At 38.8% G+C, this 17,237-nt stretch overlaps 1 protein-coding gene and 1 long non-coding RNA gene across 3 annotated transcripts; one reads left to right on the top strand and one right to left on the bottom strand.

Moving 5' to 3' along the window:
- Positions 1–50: 50 nt before the first annotated feature.
- LOC120557242 (rab11 family-interacting protein 4A-like) lies at positions 51–8,974 on the top strand. 2 transcript variants are annotated; one of them, XM_039797387.1, is made up of 3 exons: positions 51–306; positions 6,997–7,084; positions 7,571–7,654. In XM_039797387.1, the coding sequence occupies exons 1-3, from the start codon at positions 154–156 to the stop codon at positions 7,573–7,575; spliced, it is 246 nt and encodes an 81-aa protein (XP_039653321.1). In that variant the 5' UTR covers positions 51–153; the 3' UTR covers positions 7,576–7,654. The 2 variants fall into 2 exon arrangements, 1 of the variants encoding a protein (XP_039653321.1); XR_005638947.1 differs by lacking the exons at positions 51–306; positions 7,571–7,654 and adding exons at positions 6,715–6,804; positions 8,894–8,974.
- Positions 2,075–16,647, bottom strand: LOC120557252. Its single transcript, XR_005638948.1, has 4 exons — positions 16,566–16,647; positions 6,987–7,117; positions 5,283–5,357; positions 2,075–2,327 (listed from the first exon to the last, which is right to left on the bottom strand). It is a non-coding gene; the product is annotated as an uncharacterized LOC120557252 (long non-coding RNA).
- Positions 16,648–17,237: the final 590 nt, after the last annotated feature.

The raw sequence follows: 17,237 nt of genomic DNA, 5'->3' as shown, positions 1-17,237 counted from the left end.
TGTCTATCAGCATCACGCCTCCTCTCGCGCGCAGCAGCAGCATCCACGAGCTCTTGTGTCACATGTGCACAGCCCGAGGGATTTCCAGTGGTGTTTTTGTGGTTCACGTCGGGCTAAAACACCCGGTAATTAGAAGAATAAAGCAAAAAAGAGATGGATAGAGACTTTTTTCCTGAGCCGGGACGTCTGTTGACATTTGTGAGGACACTCAAAGAGGTGTTTGACGTGTGTGACGAAGACTCAGACGGGTTTATCCGCCCTGAACACTTTGTGCAGTTGGGTTCCCAGTTTGGACAAGCAGAACAGGTGAGCACACGTGTCTTGGACCTTCAGTAATTGTCCGCCACTTCACTATGATGCTATAGGCAATACGCTTGCATTTGCCACACTCATTATTTTCTGAAACTATATAGGCTTCTGTATGCCTCATATATATATATATATATATATATATATATATATATATATATATATATATATATATATATGTCTCTCCTGATGCAGAGGAGGTTCCTAAATAAAGTTTTCCAAGAAGAAATTGAGATGTGAATATTGCAAACTGACCCAGCAGAGGGCTTTTGTAGTATAATGAGAAGTAGAGCTATGGACTGATAGTTAAAAAATCAAAATCAGTGCATTGTATGTTGACCAACTGGTAACAAGAAATTGCAGTAAGGAAATGACAAAGGTTTGAACTCATCTGTATGCTAATGTGACACTGTTACATTTATTGGTCCAGCAGAGAGCATTGACAAGTTTCAACTGTAAAAAGTCCCAATTCGTAGGCATACTTATCTTGGAATTAAATGAAACATGTAAGGGATCCCTATCAAAAGTGTATTTTGTGTAAATCTTCTGTTTTTGGCTGATATATCATCATCATATTTTTTAAACTCTTAAATACCTACATTAAAATCCAGTATCAGTAGAGTTATGAAGAGTACATTTGTACATCTGAAGTGTATTTAAACCTAAACTGGTGACCAGTCTTGTATAAAGTACCTGAAAGCAATTCAATCAGGAGAGACTCCGTTGCAGATATGCAAACATTTAATAAGAGAAACCAAGTACATATACATAGGTGTTTGGAACATTATTTGAAACATAATTATTTGGAGATTAGTCTCCATTGGAAGGGTATCTACACAATTCTTTGGTTTAGGAAAACCAAACACATCCCCCAATGGAAACCAAACACTGGTGGTGGCAAGGAAAAGCCGAAGACGAACGAGAGCCGACAGCCGGGAGAAGATCGAGAACACCGTCCAAAGGCCGGGAGGAGAAAGGGGAGGAGGCGGGTCGCACTGAAGTCTGAAAAAACAACTGACAGAAGCAGGAGAGAGGACAGCTTTAAAACACGGTAGTCAGCTGTGATTGGTTAGAACATAAGTGCCAGACTCTAATTGGTATACAGAACCGTAACACCCGCCGCCCAGCTGACGGTAAAGGGGGAGGGACCACGAATAGAAGTCTCCCTGACTGAATTTACGCTGAGCTCCATTACTTGAATAAAAGTGTACAAGAAAATGACTTTGGTAGAAGTTAAAGTCTCCTTTTACAATATTACTTGAGTAAAAGTCTTAAAGTATCTTATATTTACTGTACTTAAGTATCAAAAGTAATTTTCTGATATTAAATGTACTAAAGTATTAGAAGTAAAAGTAAAAGTAAAAAAAAAACTTTGATTATGAACTTTATGGCCAAATGTGTGTAATGTTATCTTCATCACTGCTGTCGTTGGGGTGGTCATCGTCTGTTACCATGGCGGCAGAGCCTGCACCAGGTGCTTCCATGACACTATCAGTCATTATGCTTCCTCCTCTTCTTCTTTAGTTTTGGCCTATGGTTGTTGTGTTTTTTTGCCGGTTATCAAAAAACAGGCATTAGGTCACCAACTGAAATGGAGGGTGCATTATCTTGGCAGTTAAGGAGCAATGATTCGCCAAACCTGCTTTTTATCGAGCGTAACAAATTTCTTCTGATTTTATTTTGTAGTAACGAGTAACTAAGATGCTTTCAATCAGGAGAGACGTCGTTGCAGATATGCAAAGATTTATTGTGCATATGCATAATATGAAATGTACAGTCTTTGGAGATTAGACTCCATCATTATGAAATTATATTTTATAAAGGGGTAGAAAACCAAAAGATAATCCCCCGGAGTCTATGATGGAGTCTAGACACTGATGGTGGTGTGAGGAGCCTGAAGACCAAGCCGAGGAGGCGACAGTAGCGGCCTGCCGGAGGAGGACCCAGGAGCCGTGCATGATGAAGACCGGAGGTGCAAGGGGAGGAGGAGGGTCGTGCTCTTAGCCTGAAATGACAACCTGAGCAGCAGAGATTGACAGGGATTAAAACAGGGATGTCATGCTGTGATTGGCTTGTGAAATTCATGGCCGCTTCTGATTAGTTAAAATAAAAGTGAACGCCTCGTAACAGCTGATCAGTTAGAAGAGAAAGAAAAGTGATGAAGTTTAGAAGTCTTCCTGGAGGAATGTACACTGTGCGTAGTGGAGTAAAAAGTAAAAGTTTCCAGAAATGAAGTATACAGATACGTGAAAATTCTACTTCAGTACAGTAATGAATTATTTATACTTTGTTACATTACAACACTGCTGGTGACCTGTTCAGGGTGGGTGTACCATGCCTCTCACCCAGTCTATGCTTAGACAGCTCCAGCTTCTTGCAACCCTGAACGGGATGTTTAGAAAATGGTTAGTGTATGAGTGTATTTTGGAGTAAAAAGGAAATCCAAATATGTTGTTTTGATTGCTACATAAATTTCACTTCCTTTAATCTTTTTTTGAGAATGTTGACCAGGACAGAATTTACTGATTAAGAGGAGAGCTCTTTAGCAGTAACTACTGCTGAGATGATTTTGAGCATGCTCCTGTATATCTTAATCACAACAAATTACCTCAGCTCTGAGTAGTTCAGTTCAATTCAATGAACTGTATTTATCCGTTAGGAACTTCATTTAAGTGCAGAACATCAGTGCGTGTACTGTTTACATATCTAGCAACACAACACAATACCACACACATCACCAGTCCATGTATTGGACTGTTCCTGTTAATATTTGTAACTGCAACTATGAAGCTTAGTAAATCAATTGTTTTTCACTTCAGTTTTTCCAATACATCTCGATTCAGGATGCTGTTTCATTTGATTGAGGATATTTTCTTTGAAGCATAGCAATAATTATGGAAGACATGCCGACAAAACAAAGTGGAAAATACTGTGGCATCTTCTGTAACTAATTTGACTTAAAGAGCTTAGTTTGGGATGAAAAAGGAATATTATTGGTGTTTTTCATCAGTGCATATGTGTCACAATGGACATCCCTCGTGTCTCAATGTATGTCAGAGTAAATGAGCACTGTGGTTGATTGGCTCCCCAGTGTTGTGTTGTTCATCAGCAGGAACATTGTGGAAGCACTGATTAGCTCCAGGGGGAAGTGGGACTAATGGGTTAACAGGATGAAGTGGATGCTATTTATAACTCAAGGACCTATACATTAGTAGAACCTATGTAATATAATGCTGAAACATTTTGCACGTCATAGTGTATTGTATAACCTTTTTATTTATTGTTTATCCTGTTCTTGTGATCCAACTCTCTAACTCGTGTATTGCAAGTTATTCAGAATTTACACAAAAAAACGGACAAAACAATATCTATTCTATGATGATAATAAGATTGTATACAAATAAACAATGCACATTACACCTATATTGGGTTGGTACTTTTAAATTCATGCACCGTATTAAGCAGCCGCCTCCTGCATTGCCCTCTCGTGTCATTGTCCTATATGGGCAAATCCCACTGGCTGCTCCATGACAACCTGACCTACTATTGGAACCAGTAGGTGACACTCCCAGTTGTACAGTCACATGCAAATGTGCACACACTCTCGTAATCCCCTGGCCTCTTTTCCTCCCCTTCTATACTTTTTGCCTGCATTCTTTCTAATGGCCAGGAGGGGTAGATGCTAGAATGTTGTTACCGAACAAAGTTACAAAATGTAGTTACCGCAAGCATCAATAAATATGAAGCCAAACGCAGCAATAATCTACTTTATAATTCATTATACATAAAGAAGTGACTCACCTTATAAGTAACGAGATGTGATGTAACCCTAACCCTAATCTTAACCCTTCATAGCTAGCTAGCTGGCTTACTTAAGTGTTGACGCTTGCACAGTATGCTACTCTGTTCAATAATTTAGTTATACACTATTTATCTTATGTTGACTGTTGTGGTAACACTATCTCTACCTTTAAAAGTTGAAGCGTCAAACCTAAGTTCTTTTTATTTAACCTGGGGAAAACCCTGAAGTTGTTCAGTCATAAACCTTTGCTAAAATTAGTGCTGTTAAATTTGAAATGGCTGTGGGTAGCTTGCAAAGAGAATGACGCTTTTTTTCAGCTGTGGTGCAGAGCACTGAAAGGCAGCAGCCCTCTTCAGTGATGTTGATGAGGGAGGATCATGAGTCAGCGTGTGCATGTACTTGGGCATGGTTTGGCCACTCACAAATGTGTGATATTGGAAATGAGGTTTTTTATGTTATTTTAGTAAATCATCCTACTGTCTTCAGTCTTGGTTCAGGTCAAAAGTTATTAACATATTATTTTTATTTGAAGCAGTTTTGCCTCATTGACGGCCTAAAGATGGGAATGTCATTTTGTCCATCTGTTGGTTTGTCAGCAGGTCTGTTTTTCCATTAACACTGGTCTTTAGGAAGAACACAGCTACTTACTGGCCAAATGTCCATGTCAATTATTGTATATTATCATGCTTCCCAGAGCAATTTTTCTAATTGGTGACTTGTTGCACTTTCATGTAGTGTCATTATGAGGTGTGAGGGATGGCGCTGGCAGACGCTTAACATAAACTTAACATACTAAACTGACCGCCTTTTCACAGAACGTCCTGTCATATCAGGGAGTGAGTTTCTGGAATAGCATTCCACTGTCAGTGAGGGAAAGCACAAGTCTTTCTATCTTTAGGGGTCATTTAAAAGTGTGGTTGAGGGACATACAAACATGTGATCATGTTTAGTTAATCATTATATATCAGACTTAAAACAGAGTTAGTGTATTTTAAAAAGGGACACAATTATTACTGCAATATGGGTTGTGCCCCTTACAAAGACAAAATCTGACCTAACAAACTGAAGAGAATAGGGGAATATATAAGTGATCAGACTATTTTTGACATTATGACAGGACAATTAATATATTGATACAAATATTAGAGTAATAGTAATAATTCTAGCTCACCCATTATAGTGTGTCCAGCCTGCCAAGACCTCCATTCAGCGACAGCCGCAATAGCATAACCTTCAGTACTGGTAACTTAAGAAATAAGAATTATAATAAGTTAAGACTAACACAAGTGTCACTGCACAGAAGTTATCTAAATGTGTGCACAACAAAAAGAAACCAATGTGCTGCCAATACTAAATAAACTAGTTTGATGTATGAAACAAAAGCTGTGTGAATTTGTTGTTGTGTGTGCAATGTGCATGAGTTCAAAAGGTAAGCAAAACTCAACAAAAGAGCTTTATGAACTATTAAGTGTAAACTATAGAAAACTAAAGTGTGTGCAGGAGGCTAACTTACATTTAAATCAGTTGTGTGGTAGCATGTTGTCACATTACGACAAAGTCTCCACTTCTCAAGGAAATAGCAAAGTGTAATGGATGCATATGCTGATTCCTAACCAATTTGGTCATCTCCACCACCATCAGGCCAAAATATCAACTTTGCACATTGGATTTCTCCTAATCTAATAGGCAGATTGCCATGCATTTTGCAAGATGACAAACCATTTTGGTTTAATGATTCAACTGCCTTTCCTCCATTGTGATTATCTTGACAAACGTAACACTCGGTACTCCTAAGGCTATAAGAATATTAAACCCATCAATAATGGTATGTTTTGCCGAACAAACGCACCATTGTGCCATGCGATAAACATTACAGATTCCAGTGAGGTTGTAAACATTGTCTAGTTGATGATAAAGGCAATAAACTGTTGTCAGTTAAACTTTTATTGTTGGTTATATTCCTACAGGGCTATATTTTAACATTCTGTAGGACCTTTTTTGCATAGTAGATGGAGGACAATTCAAATTCACGTGTTTCCATGTTTTCTGGCGGTCAGTTGTTTGAGGGACAAAAGTAGTTTTATACAGCACAGACTGCATAGTGTAGCTCTGCATTTGAAAGACCAGTGTTTGCATTGATAAAGAGGATAGATGCAGCATGAGAGAATACTATGACTATCAAACTATCCGTTATACTTAATATGGTTGGTGATATGAAACGTTTTTGCAGCGTGCTTCATCTCTATAAAGAGCCTTAGTGCAATGTGAAGTCAGGATGAGTCATGTACTTATAACTGGTTTGTATTAATCAGCCACCTGTCTATCTCGGAAACCAACTGGTGTAAAGTGACAGTGAGAGGCACAGACCTGCATTAACACACTCGCATGCAAATACATGTTGAAGTGGCTGAAGAATGTTTGAATAGGGATGAGGGTCATTATAGGTACTTTTTCAATAACCTGACACCAATATGATAATATAACAGGATTTCAGTACTGATAGATTTTTTTTCACAGCACATATTTTGAATTTGAGTAGCAAGAAAAACACAGGTGTAACTAATAACACTAACGATGGCTGAGTTCTGTTATGTCGGCGTTCGCCAAAATGAAACGCAGCCAGTGTATCGGCCCTCAGCCAGCACAGAATATATTTACAGTGCCTTTTGTACCATTTGGGCTGTAAATTACTGGTAATTTTTGAACGTGCAGTTTTAGGATCATGGATTCCAAATTGCTCCACAGGACCTACAGACAAATGTTTTTTTAAGTGATACAGGGACCATAATAACCTCATCCATCATTTTTTAAATGTACTGTGCATTAACAGAAAAGTGTTTGGTGTGCTCTGATAGCGGCCATGTTTTTTCCGTACCTTTCCACAGGTGAAGAAGTTGGCCCAATGTCTAGACCCCGACACTTTTGGGAGGATCAACTTCAAAATCTTCTGCCGTGGCGTCCTCACCATGAAAGGTTAGAATGGGCTCAAGTATGGGAATACATTTTCTGTGTGTGAGAATTAATAGTTTTAAGGGCTGCACATTTGTTGGTTTAGAGAACGTCTTGCTCCCTTAACAATAGCTCTGGGAATAATTTAGCATAGGCTACATTTCTTTTTCTATTAACTCAAGTCCTACTACCATTCTCCTGTTTGTGAATAATGCCCTTATGCATTTGGGGAGAATATAAGTCATCAAAACCAAACCTCCTCATTTCATACAGAATATGGTGTGAAAAAAGGGTGTGAAGACGGCTTGATGGAGTAAAACCAATGGTTACTGCCCTGGAGCATACTGACTGATAGCAAACTTGTTCATGTACAGAAGTATTTTTTGTATGTGTGGCTCTTGTGAAGCCCTAATAATGCTTCCATGCTTAACCAAGTGGAATAATGTAGCATGTATGCCAACTCATCATATTTCCCCTTTCTGGGTTCTGTTCTCTTTGTATTCTGCCCAGACTAAGAGTCTCTGTAAAAGCAGGTCAGCTTTCCCACTACAGTGGACCCAGGCCAACCAGGACACAGGAAAGGACAGAGCCGGGGCACTGCCACTGAGTTAGAGAGGAGCAAATTGGGTTTCTAGTCTGCATTGTTGAGTGGTATTGAGTTGACCTGACATTAATAATACAATGTTCATTTAACCCTCAAGTGTCAGTTAATGATCTATTTCCAAATGTGTGAGCAGAGAATTATCACCTGAATCTGGAGCTCCATGCGACTTTACTTTATAGAGAGTTAAAGAGAGTTTCAACTCATTGTTTAGCTGTCCGGCTGCAACTTTACTGTTTTGGTTCACTCTCATATTTTTAGCGTAGTTTTCGGTCTCAGCAGGCAGCTGCTTTTAATTATTTTTTTTTTAAAAGCCCTCTGTGCATCTGCTTAGCACCAGACAGACACAGTTAGCAACTAGCTGGTGAACATAGTGGAGCATTTAGCAGCTAAAAAGATCAATATTTCCCTCAGGAAATGACTCCAAATGAATGATAATGTTGCTCTGCAATTGTTGCATATGTAAATGACCATCTATTGCAAACAAGATATCAACTTAAAACGTGAATATGCTAATGTTTTGTTTACTTGTTTCCTCTGCCCTCAAATGGCCAAAATAATTAGTTATTGCAGTTTTAAGGTAAAGTTTTCATTCCATGCATCAGTTTATTGTGCATTTTGCTGGATTAAGTGTTGCATCTTTACCTCATCAACTCTGTAAGCCCTCCCCTTGGTGCCATTTCTGTTTTCCTGTTTCAACGAATTTGGGTTTCTAAATTATAGATCCGTTTTATAAATTGCATCACTTATCTGCTCTCTCCTACAAGTTTTATCACAGAGTGTTTTTACATTTTTGTCCTGATATTGACCCACTGTTTTTAAAGTGGTTTGGAAACATCAGTGAAGCTACTTCTCTACTTCTCTAAACCACAGGAGTGTCCGGTTGTTGGGGCTTTTGAAAGGTTTACAGAACATTGTCTTATTAAAAATCAAAACTAATGTGATGCTGATTTTCTTCCTTTTTTGAATTTGCTATTTTGAAAGTAAATAAAAGTAATGGTGTTCAGGTGAATAATATAAATTGAAAACCTAAATTATAAAGTCACTTAACACCACAAAGACAAGCCTGTGCACTATCTCCAACCAAAATAGAACACACAATATACAGTTGTTTGTCTCAACAAAGTTATTGTCTATTTAGCAGGACATGCTTTTAGCAGCTTGGATAGGAAATGATTGTAGTGCAGAATCTCAAACAGACTGAGATGAGTCATGCATTCTTTTCTTTGCAGGTTATGTTGGGATCCTTAAAAAGGAAAGGACACAGTTCATCACAGGGCCATATGAGACAGCTAAGAGTTGTTATCAGGTAAGTTTTTAAGTTTTTACGTGTGTGTCTGTGTGTGTTGGATATACAGTACTGTATCTTGATTAATATCATCGGCACTGCAGCACATTAAGTGAGCAGCAGGATAATTGTGATACAGCAAGAAACTACAGAAAGTACTGTACTTGGCAGCTTTCCTCTCTATTAGTTTTACAGTCCAGTAGCAGCTGTTGGAGGGGAGTCTCAGCAGTCTGTGGGCTAAACCACAGTTTAGAAGATATATGTAAAGTAAATAATGTCTGAATTATTTCTTTTTAGTATTTAGTATTAAACTATAGTTTACTGTACACAGGTACAGTAAACTATAGTTTTCGGTAATCCATGTGCAATAAAGAAGAAAATGTGCTAAATGTTCATCCTCAATGGCCCTCAATACCAGTTACACTATGTCTTGTGGGCATTAAATACATTTTATAAAAATGTAACCATGTTACATTTTGAGAGCCATGTTGAGAGTCAGAACGACAGCAGTCGAGTGCGTGCAGCTTGTACTTTTACTATTCTGCCCACTTGGTGGTAGTGTTCAGCTGCAGATGTGCAGTAGAAAGTATATCAGGTTCACTTCCACACTAAATTACTTGTATGTGAACAGGACAAAAATCCCTATTGAGTTCTTGGATTAGGTGCATGTCTATAAACTGTTAGATTTGTTCTTCAAAATGTATTATTTTGGCTTTTAAGGACCCTTGGTTAAATGATGAAATCTACTCTGGAAAGTTATTACAGTTTTAGTCATTTTGTCTTATTGCCACAAAGTCTTTTGTTTGACTCCAACTGACGTTTGGGTACACTGAGATAATTGGTTCATTAATCATAGTCTAACTGAGATCCCTAGGTGTTACATGTGACGCATATTACATGAACTCCTGTGCTTATCTCTTGGGAAATTTGGTATTTTGTACAATACCACTCCCTCTAGCATTAAGAACATGGATACTTTGCATAGAAACAAAGTCAAATGAATGTAAGCTCCACTTCATAGTTGAGAAGTAACTGTTGTAGAGTATTCTGTGCAACAGTTTGCGTCAATATTCTAGCTTTAGATTGTTTGTCTTTTAATGTGACCACAGGTTTAGAGAAGTTAAGAGTCTTTTCTCTGCCATCGTTATAGTGTAACATTTCATTATACCAATGGAGAAGTACTCTTAAAATATTCACACTGGGTGAAATACAATACGCTCACGAGTCACTACCTACTGAATCTTTCACGGGCATTACAAAACACTTCTCTGTTTTTGGAAATGCTGTCTCATTTGCAAACTTCCTTTGAAACTCAGCTTATGAAGGTTTCTAGTAGCAGTCATACCATCTTATATTCCAGGAAGAGGTGTGTGCTTTTATTCAAGATTATTTTTCACTGTTTATTATTTTTTCCACACAGTGACAGGTACGTGTTGCAGTTTGTTGCGGTTTCGTCATCTGTTTGAATAAAAATGCATTGTGTTTTTACCCTGGAAATGTCTTTAGCATGACCAGGAAACAAGATATTAGCCAGAATGGAAACGGATGCGTTACTGTACTTATGTGATGTAGAGACTAGATAGAGTAGAGACTAAGGATAAATGATGACATTTTATATTGTGATAGAGGATTTTATCTATATGGGTCACTCCTAACGTACAGTAATGTGCAACTTGGCTGGTCTGTTTACATAATTGATCTGTTGTAACATTGTGTCTATCGGGCTGAGCAGCATAGATGGTCGTTACCAGGGAGTGTGTACATATACAATTTAAATATTGTGTTCTACATAAAATGACTTCTTACTAAGACTTTTTTTCAGCTTGTTTTTATGTTTTAGAATGTTTACCTCTAGTGAAATACGCTTTAAAGCTCTAAACTGCTGTATGAAAAAGCAGCCACTGCATTTAAACTTACTGGAAGCTGCAGCCAGTTGATGCTACAGTATTGGTTTCCAGTGTAATTTGCAGGTACTTCCTCTGTTCCTCTTGGTCTATGCAGAGCTTATCCTCTTGTGGTGGACAGAGATAACCTTGAAATTAATAACTGCTATTTAACCTTTTCACTTTTACAATTAGATTTATGATCTATAGAAGCTCAGTTATTTGAGTGCAGAGGTGTCTAGTTGTGGGAAAAATGTTGAGGTATAAAGTTGTGTTGCCATAACAAGTAGAGGGAGGTGTGTGTGTGGTGTGTGCACAGCAGGAGAGCAAGCTAATAAATCATAGTCTACGTCTATTACACACACACACACACACACACACACACACACACACAAAAATATTAGTCATAACAGGGGAAAGACTCAGCATGGCCAAGGCAGGTGCTGAAATTAATTTTGGCACATAGCAAAGACAAATTGAACTGGTGTACTAAGCACCTATCCTGTACATGTGCCTGCTAAAGTGTGTGGGGATGTCTTGGCCTATGTGCTCAGCTCCAGAGTAACAAAGACAGGGGTAGCAGGATCAATAGGAGAAGGGTGGGAGAAGGCTGTAAATGATTACATAGTAATCATAGTAAACATTGTATGGACTGGAGTAAAAGACAGAAAATTAATTTCTAAATAACTTTAAACATCTTTGATGATATGTAAAGCGTCTTTCTGTTGTGCTCCCTACAGTGTGCACAGACAAATGCTCCTCCATGTAAACATTGTGGGACTCATGTGAGTGACAGTGACCAACGTATTGTATATTTAACCATGTTTTATACAAAATCAATTTTGGCCATGTGGGGACTTTGCAGCTACCTGTAAACACACCACTTGTATATATGACATTACCACCTTATGAAGTTTCAATGGCCAACATGTTAGCAAGCAGTTTACACATCCGACAAATAGGCAACATTAGCATTCATTTGGAGTCATGTCTGTTGCTACCCTACACTAAGTGTAAGTCCAATATTCACTCTATTTAGCTCTGTTTTTGTCTCCAGCTATTTCTAAGGGAAATATCTGGCTCTTTAGCTGTTAAGTGCTCCACCAACATACTGGTAGTTGCTGACGCCATGTCTATACAGGAGGTGTACACATTAGCAGCACGTTAGCAGAGCAGCAGCAGCTTTGGTCTTCCGTCTGTGTCTATACAGAATGTGTTCAGCAGGTACATGAACAGATAGACCCCAGGGGAGCTCAGGAACCTGCCCTTTTGGCCTCTGACTAGATAAACACCCTTGTTTCGTTTCTAATTTTATATATATATATATATGTGTGTATGTGTGTGTGTATATATATATATATATATATATATATATATATATATATATATATATATATATATATATATATATGTTATATATATATATTATATATATATATATGTATAAACGGGAGGGACGTATTCAGCGTCCCCCAGGCGCTCCGCAGATATGGCCCACCTCCCCATCAATTTAACCATCCCCTGTGCGAAAAAAGCAGCAATGATGCGCACCACCATGTTTGACAGTGGGAGGGGGAGGTGTTGTCAACCGGCTTGCACCACAGCACCTCCCACAGGTGTCTCCCAGGTGCTTTGGCAAACGATATCTTCTTGCCCCTAGACACCGGAATCTCTGCCGGACTGGGCTTGTCCTGCTAGCTGAAAGTTTAGAGGGACGGCGAAACTAAATAAACAACCAGGCGGTGTGTTTATATGTTTGGTTTACGATCCCGGGTTAAATAAACTCTAACACGAGTAAGGGCGAATTTGCACTTTCGTTTTATTTGTTAGCTGCCTATGGGAATCACAAACAGTTATATCTTTATGTTTGAGGCCTGAAATGTGGCAAAGGTAACCAGGGCAATACTTTCGCAAGGTGTATATATATATATGTATATATATGTATATCTTCTTTTTTTTTTATTTGGCCCATGGCTTCAATTCTCAATTATACAACAAGTAGATCCAACCAGGCAATCTGATTGGTCAACTAGACATTTAGAACGTTATCAAAGCAGCATGATCTCACACCAAAAGACGTTTGAGCACACCATCACTAAAAATATCTGCCATTTCCATATCAACATTACAAAGTTGAATCAAATTTTTCTTTTTTTTAAAACATTATTAATGATTATAAATCACGAACAAATGTGGAACACACAAAAGATCTCTAACATATTTATATAAAGTGATTCATTGGATTAAACAACAATTATTTTTTTTCTTACAACACACTGGAGTTGACTGTAGTATAATAGCTAAATCTGTCAAAGGGAAAAATATTTTTTTTTCAGCAGATATCTTAGTCACTACAAGATTGAGCTAGTAAAGCAATTTTGTGTTTTATATGTGCGGTATTTATTCCGTTTTGGAAATTCTATGGTCTTAACGTTAGCTTAAGCTGGCTGGCTGAGTTAAAAGGAACAGACTACAAATCTGTCTCTGATGCTTTTTTTTATTTTGAGAGCAAATTGCCCCACAATATGAATATAGTTTGATTATTTCTTTTATTTTGTTGGTAACCATTGTATGTATAATCTCAATATTACACTAAAGGGTGTGATTTAACATCATATTATTGGCACATCAGTGATGTTAACGAACCTCGGCGCAAGTGCCTATGTCCTAGCCGCATCACTGTCGTACCAATAATGATGTTAAATCACACCCTCTTGTGTAATTTGTCTTAATTATTGATTAGCAGCTTTAACTAACCCAGCCTGTTTAATGTTGTTATCAAACACTTGCCAGGGAGTTGTCTAAAAAGAAATTATGCATTTGATCTGCAGTGATAATGCAAGTACATTATTGTTCCTGGGTTTTGCAGGGTGCAAATGTTCCACTCCTTCCAGAGACTATTTTGCAGAGCTACCGTTGTTGCGTCAGGAGTTTAGCGCTGCCCAAAATGATTGTGATTGGTTTAAAGAAAGGCAAACAACCCAGAGCATTTTTTTCTCCTATCCTAGAATGTATGTGCGGTGTGGCCAGACCTTACTCTACAGCGCTGCGGAGATAGTTCTGGCAATGTGAGACTAAAGGCCGTTTTACAGTCGCCGCATCCGAGCTTGCACGCGCCAATGTGACGTCAAAATGACGTAGCGCTCGCTTGGGCGCCAGGATTTTGAGTGCGCGTCCAGAGGGCACTATTTTTTTCAGCGGCGCGCAACAAAGCGGAAACAGCAAGCCTGAACGAGCTCGAGGGTAACCGGATGTCAGGACTCTCAGAGTGACTGCAAGTCTCTCTTGTAAACTTACTGGGTTAAGATGAGTTCTTTTATGGTGAATGCAAAGTACTGTAGGTCATTGAATCAAATCGAAGCATTGACGGCAATGCTGTTGCCAGTTCTGCCGTTGTTTACCTTTTTCTTCTTCTTCTAGTTCGTAGAAAGAGCAAAGTCGGTAGCCTTTCCTCATTAGAGCCACCTCTGTTCAGGAGAAGACTGCAACTACACTGTAAAATATTACAGACCCATTTAGTTATGTCCACTTATTTTTAACTGAACGAGCTTATACAAGTTGTCGATTTTGAACTCAACTTTATGAGTTTTTGAAAGTTAAACTTGCATTTATTCGTTGGGTTGACTATTTAAAAAAATGTATGTGTTGATTGAACTTGGGTATGTAAGTTAAGTTATCAACCAATTGCAGTCAGGACTGCAACTGGTTCATTGGCTGGCCAATTCCCATGATGCAAGGCGGTAAATAGAGTTTTGTTAAAATTTTCTGAAAAGTTTGCAGTTTGTTCGAAATACAAATGTAACTTTATGAATTCTGTTTATTAAACATGTGTTTAGAATGTAATGTTTTGTTGCCTGGTAATTGTCATTGTTGTGCTGGTTTACATTTGTAACCATGAGTTAAGTGACTGTTACGTTTGATAAGAGGTGGAGTATTACAGTGTTAGACATTGAGCAGTAATAGGCTTCCTTCAGCCATTAATCTGCGGCGTGTCACTTCACTAGCGGCCATTTTATGTCAAGTGACACAACATCAGCAGAGAGGCCGCTATTTTGTACGGGGCCCTGGGGTGGCCCCACCCAAGCACCCACGGTATCTCTGCTATAAATGTGGTTATGTTGTTTTAACTTGAAAGTGTGAGTTGTAATAAAGCAGAAAGGAATGTCTGTTATACTAGGCAAGGAAGGTTTCTGGCATTATTAAAGAAAATAAATTATTTGTTTTAACTTAAAGTATGAAGTTAAAGCAAGTAATACAAAGTTAAATCAACTAAAAGAACAACTTTAACAAAACTAGAACACAGTAGTTACATCAACCTCATTAACTTTAATTTCTAAGTTGAAACAAAGGCAGTCTTCAAGTTGAGTGAACTTCAATTTTCAAGGCAGCAAGGGAACTTGCATTTCCAAGTTAAACTAACATGAAATTTATTACAGTGTAGGGTCGCGACCACCATGCAGGAGTATAAACAGTTACGGCGCTCCCATGACGTCACACTGGCGCACGACAGTTTGGCTGTCCTTAACAGCAGGGAACCTCAATTAACCTGATCCTGAAAATATGTGAAAACCGTGTGGTGGCCCAGATTTACTGAGCTGCTGCAGCAGAATAATCAATAATTTACACCTAATTTGTCCTCACATGGAGGGATGTTAATTTCTTCTCCTTAGGGTTTCTAGCAGGTCAGAGGTATCATTTGAGCATTCTGCCTCTAATCTGCCTTCCTATCAAAGCTTGTCTGCTCTTTCTCTGTGTGTTTTCTTTATCTCCTGCTTGTTTCGCTTGATCTCTGTGTGCTCTCAGTTAAGGCACATCCTCCCTGAGTTATCACCAAGACGATTTTGTTTGTGTGTGTGTGACGGCTGCAGAAGTGGGGTTTGCAGGTCAGACATAAGCACAAAAAAATTGTTGCGATCTTGTCACCCTCTTCTCTTTTTATTTATGGTCTGCTCTCGTTCCCTCACCCCCCTTGACTGCTTCATACTGTATATGCGCTTGTTTAGAGCAAATCTCTTGGTTTCATTAATTATCCATCACTCCCCAGCACTCTGCTGCACCCCTTTGCTTGTACTTTGTTATTCTCTCATCTTTTTCTAGAATTCTCTTTCATTCATTGCTTCATTTTCTCTCTTTCCCTCTTGCTTGTCTGTCTTGATCTCCGTTCTCGTAATTTCTCCATCTCTTCCTACTTCCATCCTCCTCTTATCCCTCCTTCCACATTAGCACATCACATGGGTAGTGAGGAGGAGATTGCTGTGCCAGTCTCTGCTGTCATTTCATGGTCTAATTGAAGAACTGTGATGGAAGAAAAGTGAGACAGAGAGTTGCGAACCGAGACAGGAGAGAGCAATAACGGTGAAAGTTGAAACCAACAACAAAGAAAAACAAAAAGGGGATGAAAAAGGGATCCAGCAAGGAATGGAGAGAGTACAAAGAGCATGTTTGCTGTTTACCACTGTTTGTGCAAGAGCATGATGTGAAAATCAGCTATCCGAGCTGCACTGCAGACTATGAAACAGAGGCAACATCCCTGTCACCATCTGCAACATGAACACTTCCTCATGAGGACTATCCACAAGCCTTCCTCAGAGCTGTGTATTGGTGGTCTTTGGCTATTTTTTACAGTTCAACTCTCTGAGTAAGCGGAAGTTGTCTAACGTTTGTCAGTCAGCAATGTAATGATGCAATTGACTCACAGTATTGTGGTTAAAAATGACATACGTTTGTGTTTACCTGACAAGGAGCTCTCGTGGTCGTGCAGATTGTGACTGTTGTCTCTCAGAAGCAAAAGCGAAACAATGCTGTTATGGAACCTCAAAACCTCCTAGGGAGGAAGTCACAGTTGGGTGTTAGGCTTAGAAAATGCGTGCTTTTGAAAGACTACTTAATGCATCCTGTTTCCAACCAACTGTCAGTTGGTTTCTTTAAACCATGGCTACAATCTTTCCATAACCTTAACAAATAAGTTGGGTTGCCTAAAACCTGACCAAACCTAATCCATAGCAGTGGCAGATCAGAAATTAATAATTTTAGTAACCTGATTTGCATTTTGGAAGGCACTGACGAATTATGTTTTCCACGTTGATTGGGGCACCACCTCTGAAAACACTATAGTACCCTACTGTGTTGTCTTAGAAGGCAATGACAAACCACTGACCTGTTTCATTGTTAAGTTTGGCAAACTGAGTTTACTTTGCATAATGTCTTTGACTATATGTGTTAAAACATGACCGAAGGCAGAGACCGGTCTGCTCTGCCCTAGCAATTAGTACTATGTATTAAATAATTAGAGGCATGTAGTTTTTAGTTCTTAGGGTTTCCAGGCTAAACTGGGGCAGATGTCAAACATGCATGTACGTTTGTTTGGGGAACCTCCATGCTGTGGGGATGTTGCTGAGGTGTTTA

The sequence above is a fragment of the Perca fluviatilis genome, chromosome 1, assembly GCF_010015445.1.
Source record: "Perca fluviatilis chromosome 1, GENO_Pfluv_1.0, whole genome shotgun sequence".
In the NCBI taxonomy this organism is placed as follows: Eukaryota; Metazoa; Chordata; class Actinopteri; order Perciformes; family Percidae; genus Perca; species Perca fluviatilis.
Note: the sequence above shows the minus strand (reverse complement) of the source record. Positions and strands in the feature narration are given on the sequence as shown.

Bases quoted from the DNA above. Each gene is read 5' to 3' on its own strand.
- LOC120557242 (XM_039797387.1), top strand. From the start codon at position 154: ATGGATAGAGACTTTTTTCCTGAGCCGGGACGTCTGTTGACATTTGTG. The intron at 307-6,996 runs GTGAGCACACGT...ACCTTTCCACAG, and splicing joins AGTTTGGACAAGCAGAACAG to GTGAAGAAGTTGGCCCAATG.